The sequence below is a fragment of the Myotis nattereri genome (assembly GCF_964212035.1).
Source record: "Myotis nattereri genome assembly, chromosome: 4".
Lineage (NCBI taxonomy): Eukaryota > Metazoa > Chordata > Mammalia > Chiroptera > Vespertilionidae > Myotis > Myotis nattereri.
Window position 1 is genome coordinate 8,732,133 of NC_138079.1, and position 24,006 is coordinate 8,756,138.

Consider the following 24,006-nt stretch of genomic DNA (forward strand, 5'->3'; position numbering starts at 1 on the left):
AATTAAACAACTTAAATATAAGATAAAGAAAACCTTAGCCATTTCCCCCTTTAAGTAGTGTTAATGATGCTGTATTTGCACTCTCCCCACCACACACAGGGCTCTGAGGTAATAACTGAAATAGGTGCAAATTGAACAATCCCACAGTCCTGTGCAACTGGTCCTAGCTTACTGTCAGCCGCAGGGAGCACTGGGGAGCTAAGGCAGAGAGTTGTCACCTTCATATTTCTCTGACATCTTGTTGGTGGTGCACCGGTGTTCCACTCTTTTTTTTTTAAAGAAAAGAATGCGTTTCGTTGTTTCAATCCGGATACAATTTTGAACTTCTGACTCCGTTAAGCCTAGGAAATGGAGCACAAACAAAACCTCCTGAGCATTCAGAGAAGAGCATGAGGGTCTGCATCAGCCGCCATCCTCTCTGATTCCCGTGAGTGTGGATGAACGACAGTCCTCGCCTACAGATCCAGTCCTTCACAGACCCTGAGAGGAACCGGAAAGAGGAGGTATTTATGAGTCCCTGCTCCCTCTCCCTTCTACCCTGGCCCGGAGAAGCACATATGGGGTCACTGTGGCCCCGCCCAGGGGACCATGTGGGTCTCTCCCTGTTGCTTCCGTAGAATGAACCTCTAAGCTTGCCCATCCTACTGGCCGATGCCACTGTGCAGCCCTGCACATCAGAAGATAAACACACACTGTGTCTGTGCCCTGCTGTCGGATTTTGCGGGGCCATGGCTGACTCTGTGAAACCTCCATCCACTTCACTTTTCCTTGTTCATCATCAAAAACGTGAATCCTGTTGGTCATCTCTCCTTCCCTGAATGCCCGTTCTCATACTCACCTGCGCTTCCTCTCCCTGACTCGGCTGCTCGCTTCACCTCTACCTCCAAAACCTTTCTGTTTGCTCTCAGAAATTCTGACTTTAACATCCGCCCTGACTCTTCTCTTGCTCTCCTTATTTGAACTCAAGCCTGCATTGGATATGCTTGTCGTTGTCTCTAAGGGAGGTTGGTACTGCCCCATTCCCAGCCCCTCCAGCTGTGGGAGCTGGGGGTGACCACATCTTCCTCACTCCCCAGGGCTGCTTCCATGGGATGCTTCTGCACAGTTGTTTCTGTCTTATAAAAATTCTGATCTCTGAGGCTGAGGCTGAGGCCATCCAGTTCTAATACCCTCAGTCCTCATGGTCCTTCTCTTTCACCAAACTTCCAAGCATCATTAATTGAAGATTGTGTCACCGGAACCACTCTTTCCCACCACAAAGCTTGCCATTATCCTCAATGACTTCACCATCGATGTGGATGTCAGGGGTTGATGGGCACAGTGCAGGGAAACAGATCTTGCCATTTGTACACTTGTGTGGTACTGCCTCCCTGGGGTCATTTGAGGAGAATCCATGTTTCCTTTTTGTTAACTGCTTCCCAAGCCACCTGACCTGCTACCCGAAACATCAATTTTAGAATCCAGGTTTTTTGATGTTTAGTTAAACATTGCCTTGCAAAACACAAGCACACAAGAGATAGAGCTGTTAATATCAGCCCTTAAGCACCTTAAAACAAAGTTGTTTATCAAATACTGATATTTAGGGTTGCAGGTCACCATAGGCAGGAAGGAGTGTGTTTAGAGCTTGAGGCACAGTTGGTGAGATGCTAAACCTGAAACCTGAAGGAGAGATCGCTGAGAAATGAGGCTGAGTGGAGGAGCATGGGGAGTGCCCACTTCAGTTTTCTCAGTAGTTTTCTCAATAGTTTGACACATTGGAAGAGATGCATTAGAAGTTGTAAGAAGTTCTTGATTTGAAGTCCCCATGCTTACCTTGTATCTTTAACTTTAGAAAGAAAAGACTGCTATTTTGATCAAGCTGAATAAACGTAAGTCACTTTTCTCCTGATAGTATTGTTCCTATAAGTGGGTGAGTCAAATGTTTAGGCAACATTAGGAATTTAATGTCCCTATAGCAACAACTCCCATCTTTTCTTATTTTTTTGTTAGGTTTTGATTATTTGTAAGTTAAAATTAAACGTTATGTGTACAATTCATTAATGATAACAAAATTAATTAACCATAAGCTTAGTTAAATCCATTTTCTGAGGGTTAGAGGAGAATCCTTAAAGAGTTGAATGAAGAATCCCTCTTTTGAGCCATGGTTTTGGTCATACAGTGATTAAAACATCAAGGCTTCATCAGTGAATTTCTGAATAAGCCTTTTCTTCCCTGTAGCAGATCCTAGAGCTTGCTGCCTGACCTCTAGCCACAATGACCAAGAGGCAACTTGATGCTGTAGCACTTGGCCCCCCAAACCCGAGTGTCCCTCTGCTGGGGTGTGGGGATGAGTATTTTAGAAATGTCCTCAGCTACTTAGACTGGACAAAGGCCAATAGTGCTACTTGAATATGTCATACCAATAAGTAGTGAGGCAATTAATTTTTCTGCTCAAATTAAAAGCAGAAAATGACTTCTCAACACAGGGAGTTTAAAATTACCATCTTGCCTATTATGATATTTTAATTCTTTAATGTTTCACTGAATTCCTGAAATTCTTTTCACCTTGCACCCTGAAGCAATGTCAACTTTTATTCAAGGTTTTAAATTGACTATGGGACCCTGAACAATATGGGAATAAATCAAAGGATGCAACTAAAAAGCAATTGAATTTTGTTTATTTTTCCTGAGGGAGACAAAGTGCTATGAAATATTCAAGTCCTGGTATTTTGAAATGAATGACAAGGGTTATGATTCTCATTGAATAAAGCAAACAAAGACAGCCTGTACTCTGGTATCATGTCATGGCTAACTCAAGGGAGAACAAATAGAAAGAGAGAAAAGGGAAGAGGCCATAATAAATATTTATCTAGACAATGGGCAAAACCAGGTAAGCACAACCCCTAGAGAATTCTATTTCATTAAATTTTGCTTCTGTCTTGGTGTGCTTCAACTTAACCACAATTAAGATTGTGCACCAATAGTGTTATTATGACTCAGAGAAATAAATAAGTATATATACTAATTGAACATAAGAATATATATTATGTTTAAGAACATTGAATATAAGAATATGTTTTATTGACCATATTAAGTATATATATATATATATATATATATATATATATATATATTTTGTGTGTATGTATGTGTTTGTGTACACAGGTGTGTATGATGATATATTTCCAGTTTCCTACCACATCTCAAACTCCCTTTCTTCCCCTTATTATGTGTCACTCTCTATCTCCATTTACAGAGAAAGAGACAGAAGGCGAGAATGTTCCAATAGGGAAGGGTAGTTCATCACTCTTCATTCTGGTTATGGGGCTTCAGCTATTAAAACGCTGGAAGGTTGATTAAAGATTCACATCGTTCTTTACCTGCCCTGATCTCTAAGCCTTTGGAGGCTTTGCTCTGAATGGGCGATGAGTCCAGCTCATCAAGCGAGAAATTATTCTCTGAGCCATAGCTGCGGTAACTAGAATAAAATCATCTCAAGGGTGAATGAAAACAAGTCAAGGGCCGGAGATTTCCCCCCACGATTTTTGCCAGCATTCATGTTGATGCTAGTCTCTGCGGCAGGAGACATCACATTCATCATGCAAGCATTGCTCCGGTGGGAACGAGAGCTGACAAAACAGGAGGTTAGGCGGTGTGGAGAGCGCATCACAACATAAACCTTTTCAGTTTAAGTAACTCCATCAGGTAAAATTTTTTAGAACTTTTAGTGAAATTATTTCTCAAAGACATTTGTCCCATCTCCTCTCTTAGGAAGCTGACCAGGTGGGATCTCTGGTCACCTAAGGATTGAAAGTACTCAGGGCAGCCCCAAGAAACATTCGTGTTTGCGATATGAGGTGTAAGAATGGAGGAATTGACACTCCATTGACACCAGTGTTGTATTTTTCAACAAATCCCTTGTTCCTTTTTTATAGTTACATGATCAAGAATTGTGACTTATTTGGGGGAATTGGTCAGTTGAATTCTTGTTACCATTCAGTGTCTTAACCATGTTCTCAAGAGACACGTGGTAGAATCATCACAGGATCTGTGCCATTTCCCACAGGGGTCTGAAAACAAATTATTTCAAAGGCACTTAAGCTGTACTAATAATTAATATTTGCAATTTAATATAATACTTAAGAAACCAAGATTTATTTATAGGCTAAGGTGTATATTATTATTTTATATGTAGGCAGGAAAACACCACACTGGCTGCCAGTGAATTTGCTATACTTATTGTTCTATAAAATTATCACCTATAAAAATGCTGTAAGTCAATGATCCTTTAGGATTTAGTTCCAGGACAAATCTTGTTGACCTTGGGGGAAGGGCACGCTCTTTAGGTCACTGCTACTGAGTCGATTATGACCTTCCTAAATGTCAGAAAATTCGGAGACAAATCTGATGCTCCATCGAAGATGTTACGCATATATATTTTTCCTTCTTTGTTGGTTCTAATTTACTGTTTTTGTTTTATTTCTTTGACTTTGTAGTTTTGGCTGTTCTTCATGTCATTTTGAAAATAAAGACGGGTCTAATTAAGGTTCATAGAAAAGAATGAAAATGATACAATAAGAGAAAAAGACATCACCTATGGCCAGATCAGCTTATGAAAAGGGGGGCGAGGTAAGCATACCCGAATTCTTCAGCTCCTCGCGGCTGTACTGGTAGAGGAGGTCATACACGCCGCCCAGGGAGCCAGAGGTGAAGTAGTGAGTCCCAAAGTTCTCAAAGATTCGGCTGTACAGGGCATAGTTGTAGTCCAGAGGCAGTTGGTTAAGGGCTTTTAAAAAGACATTTGAAAGCTGCAGGTCTTTACTTTTCATTGTGAAGTTTAAGACTTTTATAACCATGTGGATCCTAATAAAACTGGAATCCTAAATGGAAGAGGAGAAAAGAGTGAAAAGGAAAGATGATTAAACACAATGAAAGCTTGTTGTTAGGTACCAAGCACTTAACTGTCATCTATTTAGCATTCGCTTCATTTCAATCTAATATGACGATTTTAACTCGCTATTGCATGTTCTCACATGCAAAATTATAATTTTCACGTTATTGTCCAGTTCCTTTTCCTGAGATGTAGAAAGCGCTAAACAAGATGAGATGATCTCAACGATGTACACCGTGTGACTGAGGCTTATGTTCCCTACCAAAGAGAGAGCAGTTCTCAGAAAAGCAAATCTTTTTCTCTTGATCGTCAATCATGGCTGCATCCCTACTGAGTTTTTATTTAGAAAGCCTTGCCAGTGCAAATAATTGAAAAGGGATTATGCAACGAGTTTTCAATTGCAAGTTATGCAACTGAGACTCAAGTCCTAGCTTTGTCACTAACTGGGAAAAAGCTTTTAAATTCTCTATGTCTGTTACCCACGAAATGTCATCTGGTGTGCAGATGAGGGCTGTGCCCTGTGACTTTTCACACCCTTCAGCTTAACATCAACCCAAATGCTATGATTCAAAATCACTAAGAGGCAAAATTAACCCAAATTATCTATATTATCTCTCCTCCACCCCAAAGCAAAAATATTTGTTTGAAGGTTTAAAAAAAAATCATTTCTTGTTATGTCGGGTTGGTTTAGGATTAGGTGGTTAGTTACTATGCTCCAAACTTCATTCCATTAAATTGTTCTTCTACACAGCCACTGAGTTGTATAAGTGTATCCATGTAACTGCTCTTTTAAAACATTTTTATACACTTTATCTAATTTCTCAATTTACCAAATTGTAGTGCTTGAGAAAAAAAAAACACACAGAAAGAAGAGTACATTTTAGCAAAAGAACTTCATAATAACCTTAAATTATTAAACAGCTATCTTCCTGTGTGCTATAATCATGGCACACAATGACTGCTTACACAAAAGGAAAACAATAATCCCAGGATTGAAAAGGAGTCACCATCCCCTTCCCCACTTCCCTTCTCTTTTCCTCCCTCCTCTCTACCTTCCTGCCTCCAGCGCTAAGACCACGGAAGTGAGCAAGGCCAAGGTCTTGCCTTTGTGGAGCTTCCATTTGGTAGGTGCATTAAGTCTATTTTTAAGTTGAAAACCTGATTTTTGTCATAGAACCCTGGCTTTTGAAAGTAGGAGGGGCATTTTGCTTTTACTAAGGGGTGTACTCACTCCCTGGAGATCTGTAATACCTGTTGTGATTTGGCCATTGAAATGAATGGTTCAAAACTTCCAGGCAGCAGTAAGAACTAAATTGTGGGAAATAGAAGTGAAACTGGTTATTCAGCTGAGCAGGAGCACCTCTGGGGTGCTCTACCTGTCAGTGCATTTGTCAGTCCTGGTGGCTTGAATTGGCTGTCATAGGCCAAAAGGTTACGTGGCAGTAAGTTATTAACCACATATGATCCAGTTCAACATTCGGTGAGATCTTTTTTTGTAAAGCAAATTGGAAAAGCACTAACTCTTACTGAGAAAACTGGCATTTTGACTTTGAAACAGATTATAAGCCCAATTATGAAAAAGATGGCAGAAGAAACAGGAAACAGCAGCCAACAGAAATGAATAAGAAAAAAATTCAAAATGGGAGGAAAGCAAGCAAGTATCTCAGTGAGAACACTAAATGTAAGTTGGCCGAATTTCCCTAGCAAAAGCCTGACACCACCAGATTACATTCAAAAAGCAAAGTTCTGTGACATGTGGTTTGCAAGAAATACATACACTTTAACCAGTAAGACCAAGAATACATCCATAAACATAGCCAAACACATGCAAAAAGGAAGCATCATTATACATATGACCTCCATAATTTTTGAAGTGGGATAAAACACCATGAAAAAACACTAAAGCTATTTGAATATGAGTTTGAAATCCTACTGATTAGATATCAACCCCCGCTCCCTTCTCGTCCCATGATTGCTGGAATTGGCATTAATGTCAGGAAAGAATAAAAAGACCAGGAACCATTTTTTTTTACCTTTTTGTGGGAAGCTTGAATGGCTTCCTTGAAAGCAGAATTTTGGGTGGAGGACTGACTGTGTGTTGAGGAATAAAAAATTGGCACATGAAAACCCCTGTCTTCTTCATTCGAAGCTGAGCTTTTTTGATCTTTATTCTTTCCAATAGGAGTTAAATCTTTATAGAACTCTGTTTTCAAATCATCTTCTTTAATTTCCACCTGGAGAAAAGTCCATATGAAATATAACAGAATGTAGGAAATGCTGGAGCTACTTGTAAAGATCTAATGCAATGATCATTCATTTATGCATTCAATGAATCTTTACTGAGGACTCATTTTGCTAGAGAACACGGAATAATATTAGCTCCTGCCCGCAGGGAGTCGGTAGTTTAGCTAGGGAGAAAGACCATCACAAATATTTAATTCAATATATGAAGATTGTGCTGCCCAGGGAATTGTCACAAATAACTATAAAATCCAGAGAGATAATACCAGGAAAGTCTAGCTCACGGAAATGACTCAAGCTGAGATGTAATGGGTTAATATGCAACGAGGACTATTTTCATTCTGCCTGTGAATTTGATGTAGTTTGCAATCTGATTTCAGATATCTTTCAGAATATTAAGGCCTAGAAAAGGAGAGGGCAGGTCCTGTGTGATCATACTCTGGAATCATCCCCATCCCTTCTAGCCTTATTCAGTGTTGGGCATCAGCACTCTATTGGCCATGTCTGCAAGGCAGAGGACAAATGATCAATTGGTTCTGGCTGGTGGGTGGTTATGAGTCTTCACTAGCTTGGTCTGAGAGGAAGAGAAAAATCTAGTGGAGCTGATTTTTTAAATTAATTAATTAATTAATTAATTTGTTTACTTTTTATTGTTTAAAGTATTACATATGTCTCCTTTTCCCCTCCCCATTGTCTTCTCCCTGGCTGCTCCCATCCCCCAGCACATGCCCTCACCCCCAACTGTCTGTGTCCATGGGTTATGCTTATATGCATGCATACAAGTCCTTTGGTTGATCTCTTATGGAGCTAATTTTAAAAATAGCTAAATACTTGTTATGTTTATACCAGTAAGAAGAGAATAATAGATTAATTTAAAAAAGGTTGCAAAGCAAACTGAAGAGTACTTGTTTATGTGAAAGATGCTTGTCTGGTTTGCAATGGAAAAATTTCTTCTTGTTTTAAAATATTCAGTATTCAAATACTGTGAGGCAAACCATATGTCACAATTAAATAGCTTGCACAATTATTCAAGGAAAGATAAAATAACTCCACTGCAAAAAGTTCTTGCTCAACAGTAAAATATAGTCAAAAGTTCAATGTTACTTTCAGATATTGCATTGCACACCACTTAGCATTTAAAATGTCCAGGAATAAAGCTCTTAACGCTGAAGCAATACAATCATATTTAGCTAAAGTTGCTGACATTTCTGAACTGTGCCTCTAAAAAACTTAGATTACAAATATTTTATTTCATGAACTAGCTCTCACACAAGAGAAGATGTGTCAGCTTAAAGAAAAAGATGTTGTCATGTAAGGAAGGGGGCTTGGGTACCCTGGCAGAAGTTCAGAGAAAATCTGACCACACATTCATTAGCTTGGTGGGAGGGTAGGTAGGCTCACAGACAAGCAGTGCTGAAAAATGAGATAGAACTGGGAAACAGCCAGGTCGTGTAGGCCCTCTAAAATACTGGGATTGGATTCTAAAGGCAAGCTTTTACATATAAGATCTTTAAAAATACTAACTGAATGAATGAAAAATTGGGAGTGTTACCATCACATTTGTGTTTTGCCAAGATCATATGGAGTATAGTTAACTAAAGTGGAGGCACGGAGAGTGGTTTAATAAGTGTGATAAGTGTAATAAGTGTAATAAGCCAAGTGGGGATGGAGCTGTGACCAGGAATTGAACCGTGACCTCTTGGTTCCTAGGTCGACACTTAACCACTAACCCACACTGGCCAGGTTGTTAATGTCTTTCTTGATATAACCATCAAGGTCTCATCTAGTACAGGCAGCACTGAAGCAGGAGCCAGGATTCTAATTTGCTCTGCCTTTTACTTGCTGCACAACTCCAAGAAAGTGGATGTTACCATTAAAATAATGTCTTTTCTGTTTCTCTTATCATAAATTAAAAGTAATAGATTATTTTGTTTAACAAGTATGGAGCACTTATCATGTGTAAAGCACTGGGCCAGATTCTGGGAGTATGTAGTATGATGCTCATTACCACTTAGGGAAACACACAGAAAATCAAATCAACTAATAACATAGGAAGGAAAGGGGCAGAACTACCCCTATTATACTTAGGTTTATTTAATTTTTTTAGAAGGCAGTCACTCTTTTATGTCTAAATAAAAGTCACTCTTTTATGTCCTTGAGGTAGAGAGCTATGGTAGAAGAAAATTCTGAATAAATAGTCATTTTTCTGTGTGGGGATATGTTATAGCTGTATGTTCACTGGGGACAGCATGAACTCTGGAGTTTGGGAAACCTGGGATCAAATCTCTAATCTGCTACTTAGTAGCTGTTTGACTTTGGGCAAATTAATTAACTTAGTTTTTTTTTTTAATCTGTAAATTGATGATAATAACACTGACCTTGCTGGGTTGTGGAGGGATTAAACACTAACACCTAACAGGTCATTAAAAATGCTCATTACCTTTTTATTCTGTCCCTTCATTCATCACTAATCTTTCATTGGGAATTTAGTTTAAATCACCATTGGTGCTGGCCTGCCACTGTGATAGGCTGTCATACCTCAAAGCTGACATCTTCCAGATTGGCTGGAACCCGGTAAGGATTACTTGCTTTAATGCTTTTGACAGTTTTACACATTCCTCCAGTGAGAGAGTTATCAAGGACTTCTCCTCTGGGCTCTCCCGCCAGAAAATTAAACCTAGAAATAAAGTAGTTTGCAAGAATTCAATAGATGCAGAGCAATCTTGAAAATTTACCTTACTTATATGAGAGAAATTCCTCTCGTGGACATTTTTGACTCATGACAAATGACTTGGAGGAAAGCCCATTTTTTTCTAGTCTGTGGTGAAACATCCAGAAAGGGCTAGAAACCAAAACTCAGCCCCTCCGGTTCTGTCAGGGTTTCCTTATTCCACTCACATAGTTGTTTTGGGCTTTCTACATGAAATAAAATTTGGGTTGATAATTATTTCATGACTTAGGAAACCAGCACAAATTTTGGAAGCCAATTATGAGATAAATTATTACATAACTAATGCCAGTCTAGGCCCACTTCTTTCAGAAGGATACAGTAAAGGAATTCTTACAGAGAGCTAATACTAAAATAGTTAATAGCAATACAGTGGGGCCTTGACTTACGAGTGTCCCGACTAATGAGTTTTTCGAGATACGAGCCATCTCTCGGCCAATTTTTTGCTTTGAGTTGCGAGCTGAAATTCGGGTTATGAGCCAGCTTCTGATACCCCACCGCTCGTTGGCGCAGCGAACGTCACAGTGAATGCCACAACATCAGCCCAGCATCACGTGTCATTGTAATGGTGAAAATTGATTTGACATATGAATAATTTGAACTCGTAAGTCAAGGCCCCACTGTATTTTAATAGAATTCTAGTAACATTGTTTTATCAAGCAATAATAATATTTAAAATTTATTTAACAAATGCTTGCATATTATGTGCTATAAGTCAAGCACTGTTTGATCTATGTTTAATATTTATTTAATACTTATGATAAGCATGTGATGTAGTAATATGGTTATAATTATTATAACCATTTTACAAATGAGGAAATTGAAATATAGAGATTAGTTAGCTTAGCACAAATCAAGTATTTAAGAAATTGTTTTCTGGGAGATCAAAAAGTCCTCCAAGATGCAATAGTTTTCCAAATTCTTTTAGCTATTAATATGTGTCTTGTGGGAAAAGAAGTTGTGTCAAAAAGTTTGGTATTGATGGATTACATATGGTGAAATAATAAAACAAATATATAATGGTCTTTGTCCCCAGTTCCTGGCACAGGGCTCCTAAAGCCCTTGTAATCTCCTAAGTGATAAGAGCACTAAAAGCATCTTTTGTTCTAGTATTTAGTTTTTGACCCTGGTTTATGACACAGGGCTCTTAAATCCCTTGGAATTTCCTGGGTGATAGCGGTGTCTTTTGACTTTTTTCTTGTTTTAATATTTATGTTTCAATTGTAGTTGACATACAATATTATATTAGTTTCAGGTATACAACATAGTGATTAGGCATTTATAAAACTTACTAGTACAAAGTGAACACCCCAACAAATCTAGTATCTATGCGTGCAGTGTCTCTTTTTTTTCTGACTGGGTGACTCTTGATGGGCACCTGGATGGGGACTGGTAACCAAAAAAATCAAACCTTGATTAGAAGCTTAGAGTTTTTAGTTTCACCTTTCATTCTCCAGACAGAGGAGAGGGGCTTGGAATAGAGTTAAGGATCAATCATGCCTACATGATGAAGCGCCCCCACCCCCTCCCTGCCCCAACATCCCCAAAGGATAGCGTTCAGAGAGCTCTCATTTTGGTGAATACATGGAGGTGCAGTAGAGTGGTGCACCCAGACAGGGCATGAGAGCTCAGAGCCCCTTCCCACACACCTTGCTCTACTCATGCCTCCCAACTGGATGTTCATCTGCATCTTTTAAGTGTATAATAAGCTGGTAAACAGTAAGTAGATTGTTTTCCTGGGTTCTGTGAGCCTCTCCAGCACATTAATCAAACCCAAGCAGTGGGCCAGTGGGAATCTTCAATGTATCAGAAGCACGGGTAAAGTGGCATGGGAAGTCGGGGGCAGTCTTGTGGGACTGAGTCCTTAACCCCTGGCATCGGCACTAAATCCAGGCCGATAGTGTCATGATTGAATTAAATTGTAGGACACCCAATTGGTGTCACAGAATTGCTTCATGGGGGAGAGCACCCACACACCTGGTGTCAGAAGTGTGAGTGTGGTAGTGGTGTGAGAGTAAAGCAGGTACACAGGAGGAGGGCTGGTGCATGAGTTACAGCTCAATGAAGCTGCTAAAAAAAGGGAGTGGGTCCTGTGGCTTCTCATACCCCAATTGCTGTGAGCACAATTTGAGGTGTGTCCTCATTCATATTTGAAGTTCTATCAAAATGGGTACTTGAGGGAGGAAGTATGAGGAACTGGTCTGGGAAGAAATTTCCAAACTACTCAAGTTAGCATGACAAACATAGGTGTTTCACACTCATTCATTTTCGTTTTCTGACTTAAGAGGGATCAATGAGGAAAAAGGAACTGTTCACTTTATGCTGCCTTATGCTATGTACTTGTAAGTTTGTCGCAAACAAAGGGCTTAACAAAAGTGGCTCCTAGGTCATGAGAAGCTCCGAAGATGGCAGCTGCTTGCAGAGAGCCTGCAGATAGGACTTCATGGAGGTGGCTCTCTCAGGCTTGAACCTTTTATGAGTTAAGTCAACTGTGCAGCCATTTTCAGCCCTATTCTTTCTCCTCCCCTCTGTGGTATTTAAATTGACTTTAAATATTTTGGTGTTTCAAATATTTTGGTGTTTGATATTGTAGGTGTTTTTTTAAAAATATATTTTACTGATTTTTTTATAGAGAGGAAGGGAGAGGGATAGAGAGTTAGAAACATCGATGAGAGAGAGACATTGATCAGCTGCTTCCTGCACACCTCCTACTGGGGATGTGCCCACAACCAAGGTACATGCCCTTGACCGGAATTGAACCTGGGACCTTTTAGTCAGCAGGCCGACGCTCTGTCCACTGAGCCAAACCAGTTAGGGCTGATATTGTAGGTTTTTAAAGGAATTTTATCTTATTTGGATTAGTGTGTCATATTTTGTAACTTTTAATATTTATTTTAAAATTATGTATATATGCTTGTGTGTGTGTGCGTGTGTGCGTGCGTGTGTGTGTGTGTGTGCGTGTGTGTGTGTGTTTGTGCCTTGGCTGAACCTGTGAAAAAAATAAACAGCATGCTAATATTGCCTGATTCTTGCTTCAGGTTTAAGACCTGGTGACTGATGTTAGCAACGAAAGAATGCCATTCTGTCTTGCTAAATTCTTCTTTGGGGAGATGCCATTTAAAAAGAAGTACAGGCATCCAGGAAGCTACTTTTTGTGGGGAGAAATGTGTGAGAGAGGGGGGCAGAGATTCTTGGGCCAGCGGAAAGATTCCAATAAGCAGCTCTCAAAACTCTCAGTTCTTGGGGAGTGAGGAGAGGACTGGCTGTCCTCAGCCGGCAGGTTTTGCTCATTTCTGAGAATCCTTGGGACAGCAGCTGTGCTTGGCAGAGGCCACACAGTCCTTCTGTCAGAGTACACACAGCGTGTGGTCCTCCCCATCTGCACTGTAGGTCTGGACCAACTGAGCCAGAGGTGAGACTGGAACGTCACCCTTCATCAATCAGAGCATTAGAAAACATGACTAGTAAGTGGGAGTTTGGGCTGAGGTTTTTCTCCCAGGGAGAGGAAAAATAAAAAGGAAACCATTTCTGCACATTAATAAGAAGATGCTGTTGAAACGCTCTCATTGAAATCAACTCAAGTTAGAAATTGTTAGGACAGAACCTCAGAAAAGTCTGTGGTCATTGGACACACCAGTGAGGAAACTGCAGCCGAGAGGTGTTCAATAACTTGGCTATGGTGTAGCGAATTAGTGCAGAACACGGCCCTGCACCTGGCTCCCTGACTGCCAAGCTAATGGCCCTTCCATTTCACTGCTGTCCTTGAGTTTGGTCCAATAGCTTCTGGTATTCATTCTAATTAAACGAGGTTGTATTTGCAGTGGCTGCTGTTTGTCTTTGATGCCTCAAGGCTTCATATTATGCAAGTCTGGCGGTGTAAGTGAAAACTTAAAAAAAAAGTCCAATACAAAGCAATAAAAGTCTATAGCAAACTATTTGCCTTCTGGCCAAAAAAATTGAAGGGAGATTTCTTTATTATGGGAACAGGAGATTATCTGTACTGATTTTTCTTACGCTTCCAACTAAGGCTCAGTTCTTCTCTTTCCATTGACTTCATTTACATTTTCTAAAGTTTTCTAAGTCATTGGCTCTGTGTAATGAATTTAGAATCCCTTGCCAAACCTCCAATGACTTCATGACTTGAATACGAACCATCTGTTAATGCAGGTCTGACCTTTGGCCTTTAAACTGTACTGGCCTCCCCATGCATCATATAGTTTATGTGAGAAAAGTTTTGGACACCCTAGCCATGCTCATTTCACTGCTAATTCTCTTAACTTTTTCACACCATTGTTTTTTATCACCCCTTTTTTCTATGTTTGGCTAAGCCCTTTCCTCTGGCTTGGTCTCCTACCATTGACCCAGGGCTTGACTATAACCCTTGAAGACTGGTTTTAATTCTCTAGTATTCTGACTTTCGACACAGTTGTAGGCTGTTCTGATACCCTCATTCTCTATTTGTTCCTGGCATTTCTTAGTGGTTACACATCCACTCAAGACCTAGCCCCAAAAATCCACCTCGGCACCACCCAGCTTGTTTGGCCTCTCACCAGTTTGCCCTGATCTGCTTCAGAACTGTAGGATGTATGAGAATGAAAACAAGCAACAAGTATGAAGGGCCCATAACATTGCCTGGCACAAGGTAAATGCTAAATAATTTCATTCCCTAGGAGTGAGGATCATGGTCACATGCTGCCCCACTATGGTAGCCAAGTGCCAGAGGCAGGGCTGGTAAGAGTAGAAAGAGGTGAATGAGGAAGCAAAGTGTCTCATTGCTTCATCGCTGCTTCCAACTCAGTTCTGAGATGCTGTTATTCCCCCAAATGATAAAAAGATTTTACATACCCAGTGCCCATCCTGTATACATTAGGGATGGGGTTGTACTTCCGTAAGCATACTGATTTTTTTCTCCCACAATCCCTTTCATCTGAGTTGTCTCCACAGTCATTTTCTCCATTGCATTCTAATTTGCTGGCAATGCAACGACCTATCAAGAAAAGCAAACAACGTTGACCACAAATGATTATTTAAGGCATTTATTAATCTAAAATATTAGTGATGTAAATCTCAAGAAAAACCTAAAAGCAGGTTTCCTAACAATGACTCATCCAAAATCATGTTTTACTCTTTTAAATTTAAAAAAATTTTCAATTACAGTGATATTTAATATTATATTAGTTTTAGGTGTATAGCATAGTTGTTACACAGTTATATAATTCATAAAGTGATCACCCAGTAAGTCTAGTACCCTCCTAAGTTTTCATTTATTTTTTTATAAAGATTTAGGAACATATGGAAATGGAATGATAAACTTATATTTTCCCCCATTTCTTTTTAGGATTAAAAGACTCACCATAGATTATTTAGTCACCATGGGGCTGATTGGCTTAAGTAAGAGAATGAGATCTAGAATCCCATTCTCATTTCAGTAAGCTTTCTGCAGAAATCCTGCTCTGTAGCAGAAAATGAATGGAAGGTTTAGAGTTTTGTTCTGACTCAGGAGAGCAGACTTAAGATCACTGTTTTATTTTTAAAAACCAATTTTACACACACACACACAAACACACACACACACACACACACAAGTATGGTAACATGGCTGTATCTCCAAAATTTTATGTTGAGCAAACAAAGCCAGACACACAAGAGTGATGCCATGGGATACGTTCATATGATATTCAAGAATAAGGAGAGGAAAGAAGAAGAAGGAGAAGAAGGAGGAGGAGGAGGAGGAGGAGGAGGAGGAGGAGGAGGAGGAGGAGGAGGAGGAGGAGGAGAAGGGGAAGGAGAAGGATAAGGAGAAGGAGAAGGGGAAGGAGAAGGAGAAGGAGAAGGAGAAGGAGAAGGAGAGGGATTAACTGGAAAGAGGAAAACAGAAACTTCTTCAGGATTATGGATATTTTCTATATCTTGATTGAGGGTCACGTACATGTATGAATACACTCATCAAAATAAAATTTCACACTTATTATCTGTGCATTTTACACTAGGTAATTATTTTACTATACATAATTAGTACATTTTTATTATGTAGTCATATATAACTACATAATATAATTGCTTTACTAGATACTTTATTCTATCTAATTATTTTTGGACAAGTTAAATGCCTAGGTGCTATCGCATTTGGTAGCAGGTTAAATTAGTGAGTTTAGGACATGGGACAAGCTTCATGTACTTAAATAGTTCCTTTTCCTTTTAAACTTGCTGAATTTCCTGAGGATCCTTGTGCATAAGGCATTTCAATTTCTGTAAGCATATATTACAGAAATTGAAATGCTGTATACACAGCCCCTCTCCTGCCCTCACCCTCTTGCTTATAATCAGGGGAGCTGGTGTCCTCCAGGCCTCACTGACAACGATTCAATGTTTGACTCCAGGTTACCTAGTTAACTATTCTAGGTTGTGATCAGCATCTCACCATTGCTATGTGTGACTATTTGGGCTCACTGAATGCTTGGGGAAAGTGGGTATTCTATTGAATACATTTTTTTTTTTATTAATGGAGAGCTGCCCAGAAAGCACTTAGTTTCATCTCTTTTGGATAATAACTTTCACTAAGAAGGTAGAATGTTAGAAAGTAATTAAGTCCTTCTTTGATTATTCAAAACCTTGTATTATATCTAGACCAACATTATAAAGAATTATAGCTATATACTCCAGCATCATACAAGAGTGAAAATATAGAGAGAATAGAATTTCTATTAACCCCAGGATATAACCTGAAAGATGCTCTGGTTTTAAAAGAGCACATTTCTAGGTTTTTATTTGTTCGTTTATTTTCAGGGAAGAACAGAGTAGGTAATTTAGTTTTAAATAGAGATGCTTTTACTAAAGGAAAAAAACCCCAAATATTATATTTTTTTAATGTTTTGAACCTGGCACTTACAAATTTGAGCAAAAGCTAATTTTTGATATGGTTACACTAAAAAAATCCTGTTTTATTGAACCAAGGTATAGGTACGCATGCAGGATACAGTTCTCATTAGTCTAGCTTCGTGAGCAGGGTACCAAATTTGTTAGAACACAAGAACTTCTATCCATATGTACTTCTAGGGATATTGGAGAAGACCTATTAACAAGGGTAGGGATGAAAGCAAAAGGACATCCCTTGAGTGATGTTTAGGAATGAGTGGCACGTGTGATATAGCTCTGATGGGACACATCTAAGAATGGTTCCAGGCCACAAAAACTCAATGGAGTAGGAAGCACCAGAGAAGACATATTGTAATCCACACATACACTGAGTAGCCAGATTATTATGACCGGCGAGATTATTATGACCACCCCATCAGTACTTCGTTGGGCCACCTTTTGCCTTCAATACTGCGGCGATTCTTCTTGAGTCAATGCCATTTCTTTTTAGGATTAAAAGACTCACCATATATATCCTCTACCAAAGAAGGGGTGGGGATGGTGAAGGGCAGTTTGGATAGTGCAGACCTTGCAGAAGTCAGAAACTAGCCAGCACATATACATAATACATATACACTCACACCTGAAGCCATGTAGTCATTTAGAAATTGTACATGTTTTCCCTATGTACTTGAACTGATTTTTGTTATTGCAATGACGTATATAAAAGCCTAAGTGACCATTCGACCAGTAGCTATGATGTGTACTGACCACCAGGGGACAGACACTCAATACATAGGCATGGAAACATGGAACAGACTGATGAATCTCAGAGGAAAGGGGGGAGGGGGTGGGTGGGAAGAGATTAACCAAAGATCTTATATGTATACTAGAGGCCAGGTGCACAGATTTGTGCACTGGTGGGTTCCCTCGACCTGGCCTGAGGGGATCAGATAGAAACCAACAGTGTGATATTCCCCGAGGGGTCCCAGATTGAAAGAGGGTGCAGGCCAGGCTGAGGGACCCCACTGGTGCCAGGTGTCTAGTTATTTTTATAACCAGCTGCAAATTCTTTAGTCTTCTATGCTTAAAATGAGGACTTTGGGAAAGGAGTTGGCACAGTGCATGAAGGTTAGCCTCATGGGTAATTCTCAAAGACTCATCAAATGAATATGCTTAGTCTTGGGGACACTTGGGGGACTCTGAACAGAAACTATGATGGAGGAAAGAAAAGAAGGAAGCTCTCTTTAGGATAGACAGTTCTTTGAGGGCCAAATATCATCCTGAGTCAGACAAAAGATGATGCATCCAACATTTTATTCCCTTTCAGAGTGACACTATGATGTTTTTAGGAGAGCATAGTAGTATAGATCTTTGGTAGAATATTTAACCAACTAGGGGCCCGGTGCACGAAATTCATGCACTGGGTGGGGGGGGGGGGTGGAGTGTCCCTCAGCCCAGCCTGCCCCCTCTCACATACTGGGAGCCCTCAGGCGTTGACCCCCATCACCCTCCGATCGCCTGATCGGCCCCTTGCCCAGGCCTGACGCCTCCGCCAGAGGTGTCAGGCTTGGACAGGGGACCCCCATCTCCCCCCAATCACTGGCTCTGGCCCCCGCCCAGGCCTGAGGCCTCTGGCCCAGGAATCATGCCTGGGCAGGGGACCCCCATCTCCTTCTGATCGCTTGCTCCACCACCCGCCCAAGCCTGATGCCTCTGACCCAGGCTTCAGGCCTGGGCAAGGGGACCATCATATCCCCCCAATCCCCGGCTCCGCCCCCCACCCAGGCCTGATGCCTCAGCCAGAGGAGTTGACCCTCATCACCCTCCGATCACCAATCACCGGATCTGCCCCTTGACCAGGCCTGAGGCCTCCGGCAGAGGTGTCAGGCCTGGGCAGGGGACCCCCAGCTCCCCACGGTTGCAGGCTCTGCCCCTGCCCAGGCCTAACGCCTCTGGCCTAGGCGTCCGGCCCAGGCAGCGGGGACCTGCAGTGGCAGCGGGGGGCGCCGCGATTGTGGGCTTCGCTTTAGGCCCAGGCAAGGGACCCCTAGCTCCTGGGACTGCCAGCTTCAACCTTGCCCAGCTCCCATCGCTGGCTCCACCCCTACTTCCTGCTATCACTGGCCAGGGTGGCAAAGGCACCTGATTCTCCGATCATGGCTGGGGGGCAGGGCAAAGGCGGCCCCAGGGCCGCCTTTGCCCTGCCCCCCAGCTCTTAGCTCCCCCCTGGGTTTCAGATCACTGTCAGTGGCAGGGGGCTTCTTCCTGCTTTCCCTTTCGCCTCCCTGCATTGTGCCTACATATGCAAATTAGCTGCCATCTTGTTGGCAGTTAACTGCCAATCTTAGTTGGCAGTTAACTGCCAATCTTAGTTGGCAGTTAATTTGCATATAGCCCTGATTAGCCAATGAAAAAGGTATCGCCGTACGCCAATTACCATTTTTCTCTTTTATTAGTGTAGATAGGCCATGACATTACCCAATCAAAATGGTTGCCAACCAAATCCATGCTAGGGATTAACCAGTGAATGGCTGAATCTTGGGAAAATCTAGGGTTTCCTATGAAGTAATATGGACAACAGGGCAGGGGGCACTCAGGAAGCAGCTGCTTACTAACCATTGCAGATGCATTTCTATAGTTTAGATTTTATCAATGGCTGTGGCCATATTGCTGACCAGCTATTCTAATACCACTAACTTTCCTGAAATCACTCATTATGAATTGGTGGCCTATTGATATATTTAAAGACCTCTTAAACTTGTGAACATTTTTGGCCTAAAGAAAGCTCTTTGTAATAAATTTTATAGAATTTATCATCTATTAAATAAAGGAGTTTTTTCTGGTAATTTGTTCTGAAAACCCTCCTTCAAGCTTCAAATAATTACACTTCACTTCTTTATCTTAATATTCTGAATATAATGCTTAGACTTTTCTCCTAGTCCCTCTTTTGTCAATAGCTCACATGACCTTATTCATATAGGTATGCTGTATATCTACCTGCCCTCATCCCATCCTCTTATTCCAGGTTTGGGGAGCAGGGCACAGAGGGAAAAGCCTGACACCAACATTTCTGTCTGACACTTGGAAAAGACTGGCAAAGCTGAAGGCAGGAAACAAGGATTAAAACGAGAAAAACCTTAGGCCCAAGGTCTGGGGTCAATTTTTTATGGAATTTGAAATCTGCTATCTAGTTATAAATACTTTATTTTTCAGTGCATTCCAGAGTACACAGAAATGATATAAATTGCATTCATCCGAACTCTAAATTTTAACTTCAAATGGACGATTTAGATAAAAGGTCAGTGAACTATGGCCCTTGGACTAAAACTGACCTGCTACTTGTTTTCATAAGTAAAACTTTATTGGAACACAGCCATGCTCATTTGTCTATATAGATATATCTATGGCAGTTTTGATGCTAAGATGCCAGAGCTGATTAGTTGCAACATAGACCTATGACCTGCAAAGCCTAAAATATTTACTATCTGGAATTTTACTGAAAAAAAATTGCAGAAATCTGATCTAGACTATTCAAAAACGGTGAGTGTTGGAGAGCTATTAATTATGCAAGACAATACAAAGATTAAATAGCATATTTAAGGCTTGATTATAACCTAGTGAAACTTAACCAAATTTATAAATCTGAATGAGGGCTTGGAGAAAATGTTACCATTGTTTAAATCATTTTGAGTTGCCTCTTTTGGAATTTCCTTTGGAGGCAATCAATGGACCACTGAGAAAATTTGTCACATCATCTCCAATTATCCCCCTCCCTGACATATCTAATCTAATAACAGACAAACATGGTAATTGACCATACCTTTGCTACACCTCCCATTGGCTAATCAGTGCAATATGCAAATTAACCGCCAACAAAGATGACGGCTAATTTGCATACTACAGGCACGGTGGAACAGCGCCATCCCGCCTGCCCTGCCGCCATCCAGGCCTGCTATCTGCGACCCGGGGCGGCAGGTGTCCCATGTGTGACCTGACCTGTGGCTGCCGGGTGGGACTGCAGTGATCCCCGCCACCCGCCCTGCCTCCATCCAGCCCTCCCGTGGGGGACCCAGGGTTGGCGGTGGGACCGCGGCGATCCCCGCCACCCACCCCACCCTCATCCGGCCCTCCTGCGGGGGACCCAGGGCTGGCAGGCTGGAAGGCGACTCTGGCCAGGGCAGCGTGGGCTGGAAGGTGGCTCTGGCCGGAGCAGCACGGGCTGGAAGGCGGCTCCAGCCCGAGTAGCGAAGACTGAAGGTGGCTCCAGCTGGAGCGAAGGCCTGGGTCCCGGGTGCTGGAGGAAAACCTGTGCCGGCAGCCAGGGGGAGGGAAGGCCTCTAGTCTTAATATTAATATCCTTGGTATAATAAACTATGTGAAAATCTTTTAAATCTATTGCTCCTTTTCTATTGCTTATTCTGATTATAGGTTTGTGCTTATTAATAGTTAACTTTTAAAAGTATCTGCCTCCTTCTCTTTTCCTCATCCTCCTTTTTCTTCCTCGTGCTTTATAACAGGGCATCAGTACTTGATGAGCAAATGAATCAGGTAGGTGGTCAAGATGGTTATAGTTTGAGAGCAATAACTTCACACATAAATAGCTTGATAATTGGTAACATAACCCCTCCATCTCCCCATGCTTAAAATATGATGGGATTCCTCTATCACAGCTTTTACTGGAGTCAATTGGGAAAACTTTGTGCTAGTCAAGTCATTTTTAGAGAAGGATGAACATTTTCCAAAAGTACATTACCACTGTCACAACGGAATTTATTCTTGCAGTCAATCTCTTCAATTTTGCAGAGTTTAGTTGGAATGCATGGTTGAAAATTCACCAGGGGCTCCGTACACTTTTGTCCTCCAAACTGACTGGGGCGCAAAATAGATCTAACCTTAAACTGAAAGAAAAGGAGAGAGAAGGCTAAGTAACTATGAGGCAGGGTTGAAGCCAAACTCTATCTCAGAAATCCAGGCTTCTCAATCACAGTAGTGATTGTTACTATAGTGGAGTTGCCCGAATTAGCTAATGATTTTTCTGATTCCATTACTGTGTGTCCTTCAGGAAGTCTCTGGGCCCCAATTTCCTAAAAGGAAGAAGTGGACATAAAAGGTTTCTAAGGCTTCTAACTCTAAAATCATATGATTCTAAGTTAAACAGAAATTCAACGCACAAATATTTACTGAGTGTCTCCTGAGTGCAGATTCTTCCGGGAAATAATAGCCCTTCAATATCTCAAAGATAGTGTGACGTGAATGATACATGTGAAAGGATTTGGGGGTTCTTTTGCACAAGGAAGTCACCATGGAAACCAAGGGTGACACATTCTCTACACTTTAAAAGATTTAAAGTATATATATATGTTTTATTGATTTCAGAGAGAGGAAGGGAGAGGGAGAGAAAGATAGAAACATCAATCAGCTGCCTCCTGCATGCCCCCTACTAGGGCTCGAGCCTGCAACCTGGGCATGTGCCCTGACCCAAAATCAAACTGGCAAACTCCTGAGCGTGAGATGCATTCAAGCAACTGAGCCACACTGGCTGGGCTACACTTTAAAGTTAAACAGTTTTAAATGGTGAGTAGTAGAGCAGAGTCAGGGGAGGTCAGAATTATGACAGCATTGAGAAGTACTGACTTGGATGTCAGGAAAGTTTGAGTTCAGAATGCAGCTCCTGTATCCACTAGTGATGTATTCTTGGGCAAATTACGTAGCTCCTAATGAGCCACAACTTCCTCATCTGTAACACAGGGAGAGAAGCACAATGTGGGGTGAATTTTGAATAAGGTGATGCACGGAAAGGACCTAGAACAGTTCAGCTCAGAGAGAGGACTGAGTTTCTTTTTTTCCTCTTATATGTGAATGCTCAGCATCTGCCCTGACGGGTCCACACGGGCAATGTCCTTACAGGAACAAGCTCGTGGAAGGTAAATATTGCAATGGGAACAGTAAACAAATGGAGGGACTTTCCCATAGGGAGAGGGAATTAAGAGGAAGGGCAAGGAATCAGGCTTCTGGCTAATGTTCAGATTTCTGTCTGATTTTAAACCATGCACTGAAATCCTCATTTTCTAGGGCCTGCTTTTGCTTCCCGTGTTCTCACAGGGCACAGAACTGGGCAGTTGCGACACAGGTACTGGGGGCAGAATTTCCTCTTGGTGGTCATACAACAGCGAAACATGTGAAATGAACCCCCTGGCCCTTAATAATTGCTCAATAAAATTTTTCCTCAATAGAAGGTGGGAAGGTTTATTTGAAGAAATTCAGCATTTTGGTGATGGTTGAGCCTTTGGAAACTCGAGTCTTTTTATTGGGATTCCGATTTCCTGAATATGTCCACGTGTCACCCACCTGCTTTTCGACACAAGGGTCACAGTCTGACCATGGTCCATAATCCCCCAGGAGGCAGTTGATCGGACAAGCTTGCCAGTTACACTCTCTGGATTCCCGGAAGACACAAAGGTGGTGACAGGAGTTCTTCTGATAGTATTCATTTATTGTTACTTGTCTGCAATAGTGAAGAAAAAACTTGCTTAGAATTAGTCTAATCACTGTGGCTCCAGCCCAATAAGGAAAATATCACTGAGAATTGACTATAGTGAATAGAAGGAAAGAAGGCTTTCATGAAAAATCATTTCATGGAACTCAGGACCAGGTACACAATTTATGGGGCCCAAGGCAGAATAAAAAAGGGCGGATGAGACTGTTCTTATTAAAAAATTAAGAATTTAAAACAGTGACGATAGAGTAGTAAGCCAAGCATGAAGTCCTTTTAAGTGTTAAGTCACTCACTATGAAGCTGGCACCGATGGAATTCCTGGAAGAGACTGATTGGGAAAGAAAGGAAAAGAGAAAGTTCCTGAAAATTGCTTAAAAGATCTCAGTGTAATAAGTACAATGATCGAGGTGGAATCAGAGTGGTGTGGGGCCAGTCAGTCAAAGAGGAAGTGACAGGAGAGATACAGGAAGTGACAGGAGATACATCTTGAAAAGCTCATGTGAATTCTCCCGGCAATGAAGGGAAGAGCATGTGGAGGGAAGGGCCGTGCAAAGAGGACAGGTGGAGGAGCACAGCATGTCCCCGGAGGAGCCCGTGACACGGGCTTGAGAAGGACACAGATGGGAAGAATGGGATTTATTGTTGAACTTCACTAGGTGGACAGTGAGAGAGCTACTGAGGGACTCTTCAGTAGAAGAATATTCTAAACAAATCTGTTTTTACATACTTAGGAGATGGTTTATTGTGGAAGTCAATTGGTTATTTTTAATGAGACTCACACTGTACATATGCGAAAAAGAGTTTTCTAAAATA

General features: G+C 41.2%; 1 protein-coding gene across 1 annotated transcript in view; it reads right to left on the bottom strand.

Annotated features, from left to right (window-relative positions):
- The window catches only part of C6 (complement C6), a gene marked incomplete at its 5' end in the record, with an annotated part of 43,833 nt that overhangs the window by 19,092 nt on the left and 735 nt on the right, over nt 1-24,006 (bottom strand). Inside the window, 7 exons of the mRNA XM_081088606.1 lie at nt 219-341; nt 4,619-4,859; nt 6,904-7,104; nt 9,650-9,788; nt 14,685-14,826; nt 21,451-21,595; nt 23,046-23,202. Coding sequence (XP_080944732.1) covers nt 219-341; nt 4,619-4,859; nt 6,904-7,104; nt 9,650-9,788; nt 14,685-14,826; nt 21,451-21,595; nt 23,046-23,202 — 1,148 coding nt within the window. The remainder of the gene's footprint in view (nt 1-218; nt 342-4,618; nt 4,860-6,903; nt 7,105-9,649; nt 9,789-14,684; nt 14,827-21,450; nt 21,596-23,045; nt 23,203-24,006) is intronic.